This window comes from Triticum aestivum, chromosome 5D, assembly GCF_018294505.1.
Source record: "Triticum aestivum cultivar Chinese Spring chromosome 5D, IWGSC CS RefSeq v2.1, whole genome shotgun sequence".
Classification (NCBI taxonomy): domain Eukaryota; kingdom Viridiplantae; phylum Streptophyta; class Magnoliopsida; order Poales; family Poaceae; genus Triticum; species Triticum aestivum.
This window is the reverse complement of record NC_057808.1, coordinates 70,799,964-70,806,371: the sequence shown is the minus strand read 5'-3', so window position 1 is coordinate 70,806,371 and position 6,408 is coordinate 70,799,964. Positions and strand designations below refer to the sequence as shown.

General features: G+C 44.6%; 1 protein-coding gene across 4 annotated transcripts; it reads left to right on the top strand.

Moving 5' to 3' along the window:
* The first annotated feature begins 1,880 nt into the window (after window positions 1-1,880).
* Window positions 1,881-5,628, top strand: LOC123119516 (cold-responsive protein kinase 1). Of its 4 annotated transcripts, none has more exons than XM_044539345.1 (7): window positions 1,881-2,129; window positions 3,454-3,568; window positions 3,667-3,779; window positions 3,862-4,072; window positions 4,150-4,387; window positions 4,486-4,636; window positions 4,980-5,628. In XM_044539345.1, the coding sequence occupies exons 2-7, from the start codon at window positions 3,520-3,522 to the stop codon at window positions 5,301-5,303; spliced, it is 1,086 nt and encodes a 361-aa protein (XP_044395280.1). In that variant the 5' UTR covers window positions 1,881-2,129; window positions 3,454-3,519; the 3' UTR covers window positions 5,304-5,628. The 4 variants fall into 4 exon arrangements, with proteins under 4 accessions (XP_044395280.1, XP_044395279.1, XP_044395283.1 ...); XM_044539344.1 differs by having other exon boundaries at window positions 3,454-3,577; XM_044539348.1 differs by having other exon boundaries at window positions 1,897-2,129; window positions 3,867-4,072.
* Window positions 5,629-6,408: the final 780 nt, after the last annotated feature.

Sequence of the window (6,408 nt, the reverse complement as noted above, 5' to 3'; positions counted from 1 at the left end):
CTGACAAGGGCAGTGGCCAGGATGCCAACCTCCGTCTTCTCCTCCTTTGTCACCGAAAGGGACTCGAGAGCCTGCACCCTCTCTACCGAGTACAAGGGCATGCCCGATTGGTTATTGGCTCTGGGAATGTCCCTGCAGTAGAACCAAGTTCCCTGCCACCCTTTGAACGAGTCGGGAAAACTCATCTTGGGGAAGGCGCTGCCGCCCCAGAGCTGAATGCCCAGTCCCCCGCACAGTTGGGTGACGTGGGTCTTCTCGCTAGTTGGCGAATCCTTTTTCACGGTCATTGACCGACAAGTGAATACGTGCTTGAAGAGACCCTAATGGAGGTGACAGCCGAGGAAGTTATCGCAGAGGGAAACGAAAGCCGAAAGATAAACGATGGCATTGGGAGGAAGATTGTGGAGTTGCACCCCAAAATAGTCCAAGAAAGCATGAAAGAAAGGATGGGGAGGCATGGAGAAACCTCTCTCAATGTGGGTCACCAAGAGAACACGCTCGTCCTCATAATGACATCAACATGCTTCAGCGTTTGGTGAGGTCACCTATTACAGGTAGGGTCAAGGATCCATCATTTAGGGCCCACCTGGGGTCCCACACCATCATGGGTAGGTCCTTGGACCATATTAGCATTCAGATGCGTATGACAGGAAGTCCACTCGGTTACCTCGACGGCACTCGGACGACCACCCGTTACTCGTCTGGGCCATCGCCACTCGGACTGGAGATACGTAGAGACGGCATGGGAGCTGCAACGGTCGAGGAATCCTAAGACGTCCTTAAAGCGCAGTAGTTGATGCTCTTTACACCTGTAACTGTCGTAATTAATAGCATTTAGTGCCTTGGCGATGTGGAGTGCATGGGTCTGCGGCACACTCTATATAAGCCGCACTCCCCCTCCTGAGCCGGGGTTAAGCAATCTATGTAACCATATCCATCAAGAAAGACTAAGCCTTAGGGCACGAGTCGTAGGGCTTTTACCTCCGCCGAGAGGGGCCTGAACTCGTTAAACACCTAGTGTTACACCCGCGCCGTAGCTAGGTCTACCCCTCTTTCGTACCCCTAGTACTCATTCTCAGGATCGTAACCCTCGACAGCGTTCTCTGGTGTTCAAAAGGCTTGCAGAAGGAAACTGTCTAGAGGTCAACATTGAGATCAATGACCACCACTACAACAAGAAATACTACCTAGCTGGTTGTATCTATCCTCAATGGACTACTCTAGTTAACATAATCCATAACCCGGTAGGATAGAAGAGGCAGAGATTTGCCCAAGCACAAGATAGTACTAGGAAGGATGTAGAATGTGTTTTTGGTGTGCTTCAATTTTGATGGTGCATAGTTCGGTATCCTGCTAGGACTTGGAGCACCAAGTTGTGGGAGGTGATGACTGCTTGTGTGATCATGCATAACATGATCATAAAGGATGAGCATGTGGATGAAATCTTCAACCAAGATTTCAATTTCAGGGTGAAAATGTTGTGTCTGAGTATGAAGGAGCGGCAATGTTTGCACGATTCACCCAATTTTATCATAAAATGCGGGATTGAGCAACTCCAATTTAATTTCAAGATGATTTGGTTGAGCATATATATGTGAGCTCACCTGGGCAACCAACATATCAATATATGTATCGTCTCCTTTTCTATTCAATGTATTCGTGACAATTTAAATTTTATTTGTTTTGTAAATTATGAGTTTTTATTTGCTTCTGATTTAAACTTTGGGCAATATTGCACCCGCAAAATACATAATCTTTGGGCAATATTTGATATGTATGCAGAAAATTATGCAAAAATATGGTTATACTGACCACGCGGATGAAAGTGGGTCGGCGCGTTTCGATTGAGGTATGTATCACGCGGCGGTGTCGAGTATGTTTCCCTCGCAGCGCTGATGTCACCAAGCTCCGTCATCGTGCGCTCTACGATTTGCTTTACACAAACCCCCACTGGGTACCAGATCCCTCAGCCACCACGTCCTTGTCCTAATCCGGCAATCTCCCCTCTCTCTTTCTCCAGCGCGGCCGACTGGCTCTCAGATACCGGCGGCGCTCAGGCCACTTATCCTCGCCGGCTGGTTCTTGGGGCACAGGCGGCGCTAAGGGCGCAGGAGCTCCATCCACATCAGGTGATTCTCGCTTTTGCTCTGGATCCCGCTTCATTTCTTGCTTGCTTCCGCGGTTCTTTTTGCGGGGACGCTTCCGCGGCCTTGGGGTGGCCACCAATCTCTTGCTCTAACCCATCCAAGCTCCAATCCCACCCAATGTGGCATAAAATCTACCACCTCCGTGCCGTAGCCTAATCCTGCTCTGTCCCCGACCTCATTCTTAGACATTAATTTGTTTTTTTAAGCTGATGATTACCTAAATCTAAACGAACGACCACAACATTTGCCTCCCTGGATCCTGCGTGCCCTGGGCCGAGTGCCCCGGCTTCTCAACACCGGATTTGATGGCTCCAGCTTCGACGAGGCCAAGAGGTTTCACTCCTTGGTGCTGCTTGCCACGTTTTGCCCATGTGCTAAGAAATGTTTATCTAGTGTAGCATATGTGTGCATTATATGTTGGATAGAAATTGGGGGGTATGTATTTTGTTCGAGATTGATCGGTTCCTTCTTCCATTTTGCATCTTAGAAGAAGTCAATGCTATTGATTATTATTCAAACAATATACCCTACATGTGCATGAGTGGTACCAGATGCGATAGATAGGAACTTTATTACTCCCTCTGTTCACTTTTATAAGACCTTGAAGACATTTCAGACAATGTGCAAAACAGCCTATTTTGAGTTGTCTGAAACGACTTACAAAAGTGAACGGAGGGAGTACTTTATTAGTCTATTATTGGTCTATTTTTGATAACTAGCTATAAAAAACTACCATTGGTAATACCATTTCACTATGTGAGAGTAAATTTTTTTGTTTGACAATCAAGGACTAGCCTTGAGATGCTCTTACATTGGTAATGTATAAATGCGTGAAGTTTAGTGAAATTCACATTGTGTTTCTCTGCATGGATCTGATAGTACAATGCATAGTATGCACTTTCATGGAGATAAAATGCATCATTATTTATACGGATCAGACAGTGTTAGTGGGGCGCACCAGTGAATTGCAGCATTATTTATATGGAGAGGGGGGGGGGGGGGGTCTAACTTTACTTGTCAGTGTTGGTGGGGTGCGCCACTGAATTGCATTAGTCTGCTTCTTTTCCTCTGTGACTTTTGATAATTATTACTCCCTCTGTAAACTGATATAAGATGTTACCAAATATATTTATGGTCTAGCGGTGCCGATAAACGGGCATGTGTTTGGTTAACCATTTACGGGTTTGTGATCTGAGGCTATTAGGTAGATTTACACTGATTAGTTTTTTTTCAATGAGATTTATACCAATTAGTTGTTCCTTATCGGAATGAAAAACTGTTCTGATTCCGCTCTTTCTTTTTGCAGGAATTCAGCCCGAAATTAGCCAGTTCTCTTTGTTGATATCCACGATTTGGCTTCTGATTTACAAACATGGCTTGTTGCCTTATGTGTAGAAAGGACATCGAACAGACTATTGAAGGTGAAGAAGGCGAGCATTTCATGTCTTTGCTCAGTTTTATAACCACTTTTACTGCAAAAACGTCCCATTCTGATTCACTTGCATTTGCTTTCTGGCAGCTCCAGGAGGAAATAAGGTGAAAGCTTTTTCTTACAGCGAGCTGAGAAAAGCTACACATGATTTTAGTGGAGCAAACAAGGTTGGCGAAGGCGGTTTTGGTTCTGTGTTCAGGGTAATTTCCCCAAGTCAATGGCCACATAAACAATATCCTTTGCATCAAGCTCTCTTAGCTAACATTCATTTTATTTGATTAGGGAAGGCTTAAAGACGGCACAATTGTTGCGGTAAAGGTGCTGTCTGCCCATTCAAAGCAAGGCATCCGAGAGTTCTTTACTGAACTTACAGCAATTTCTGATATTGTGCATGAAAACCTGATCACCTTAGTCGGTTGCTGCGCTGAGGGACCCCATAGGATCCTTGTATACAACTATCTTGAAAACAATAGCCTTGCACATACACTGCTAGGTGACATACTTTTCTGCCCTATGTGTCCTTTGCTGATCATTTAATGCTTTAATAACCATCTTGCTTAAGTATTGCAGGTAAGGGTTATAGCAGAATTCGATTCAACTGGAGAGTCCGTGTTAAAATTGCTCTAGGTGTTGCCCATGGGCTTGCATTTCTTCACGAAGAAATCCATCCTCCCATAATCCACCGGGACATAAAGGCAAGCAATATTCTGCTCGACAAGGATCTCACACCCAAAATTTCTGATTTTGGGTTGGCAAGGCTCCTCCCTCCAAATGCAACTCATGTGAGCACCCGCGTTGCAGGTACAATGTAAGTATAACCTTGTTTGGGGTTTGGTTGGGAATTGGAATATATTTCATTCTGATCTCTCTCTCTCTCTCTCTGCCTTTTTTCTCTCCTTCTGTCAGAGGATACCTGGCTCCTGAATATGCAGTTAGAGGGCAAGTGACAAAGAAGTCAGATATTTATAGTTTTGGTGTTTTGCTATTGGAAATTGTTAGTGGCAGGTGTAACCACAATAATAGATTGCCTTATGAAGACCAATTTCTGCTCGAGAGGGTAAGCTCTATCGTAATACTATGTTCACCAAACCTATGCTTCATTTTGAGACTGAGTTGTGATTCTTCTTCCATTGCGCGGTTATCATTTAGGTGTTAGCTAAAACATATCTCATAGGATACTACTTGCAGTGTTGATTGTTCTTAACATCCCAGTAATTCTGTTTATGATTTGGCACCCAAACTGTATCAACTTTTTGAGACCACAATTAGCAAACCGCCGTGTGTAAGAATATCTCAAGAGCCATATCGTTACTAGATTTTATTCTAGTTTATTTTTAACATTTGGAGGAACATTTTTTTTGGCTGTTTCTGACCTTAAGGATCTGCTGGTGCTCTTGCAGACATGGACATGTTATGAACAAGGACAGCTCGAGAAGATGATAGATACAGATCTAGAAGATGACCTAGACTCCGACGAGGCATGCCGATTCTTGAAAGTTGGTCTTCTGTGCACTCAAGACGCGATGAAACTCCGTCCCAACATGACCAACGTCCTCCGGATGCTGACCGGAGAAAAGGATGTCTCCATGGAGAAGATCACCAAGCCTGCTGTGATCGGTGACATGGGAGACATCAAGGTCAACAACCAGCAGAGACCAGGCGACTCGCAATCTGAACCATCCACAATCATATCATCAGAAGCAACAGCAGAGTCATCGCCGTGAGCAGTACAGAATATATGATGCAAATCCTGTTGTTGTACATTATCATGCTGGGTCGGCACAAGTGCGTGTTCAGTTGACTGATGCCACCGTGGTGTTACTATGCAGTTAAGTTATTGCATAATTAAACAAAGTTTCCTTTATAAGTTGCCTGACGCATTTATCTGACAGACGTTCACTGGGGGCGAATTGCCAGAGAACGCCTCACTTGCCATGCCAAAATAACTAAATTTGCCGCGCGTCGTTGAGCGAAATGCCCTGTGCGAAACGGGAAATTGCCATGTAAATGAAAGAATTATCAGCGATTTTATAGAAAAATTGTCATCCACGTGATCTGGATCCAATGTCTTTGTGGGCGTTCGCTGGGACTGTCTTCCCGGCAAACGTTTGCCCATTAACATGTCCGAGAGAGAAAAATGGTGTTTGGGCTGCATGGATTCTTCTCGACGTAAGTTGATCGTCATGGAGCCGCTTCCTAATAATAATCCTTTTTTTGAACTTCGGCGACTTTATTTAATTCATAATCATATCCTTTATAATAAGCGGAATCAGGAAATCAGGAGGTTTATCATGCCACACCCCTTGACTCTTGATCCAAGAAATTAAAACGAGCAATAGTATGAGCACACTCATCACGCACACAATGATTTATTGTCGCCTTGCCGAAAGAACTCATCAACCTTCGACAGTCGTTAGTAATTACCGCGCTTGGCACCCGGTAGTCATCCGGATTCTGGATAGCTTGAACAATCTCCATAGAATCACTCTCAATGGACAAAGAAAAAATGCCCATCTCATCAGCAAGTCGTAGTCCCATTAATAGTGCAAACGCCTCCATCGTTGGAGCGTCCATTGCATTCGGTTTATATTCCATGGCCGCAGCAACAAAACCTCCCTTTGAGTCTCGTAAAATAGCACCAGTTGCCCCTGCCCCTGAGTCAACATGATATGAAGCATCAACATTAAGCTTTATACAGTCTGATGTTGGTCTAGACCTTCTAGTCTGTCGTGGAGGAACTAGCTTCTTTTCTGCTACCCAGTTTGCAACGATACCCCTAATCTGTAGAGACGATCGTGCTGGTGTACCAATCTCTTTATCATGGGACAC

Coding starts and splice junctions, on each gene's coding strand:
- LOC123119516 (XM_044539344.1), top strand. CDS start 3,520: ATGGCTTGTTGCCTTATGTGTAGAAAGGACATCGAACAGACTATTGAA. Junction 3,578..3,666: donor GACTATTGAAGGTGAAGAAG/GCGAGCATTTCA, acceptor GCTTTCTGGCAG/CTCCAGGAGGAAATAAGGTG. Junction 3,780..3,861: donor GTTTTGGTTCTGTGTTCAGG/GTAATTTCCCCA, acceptor TTATTTGATTAG/GGAAGGCTTAAAGACGGCAC.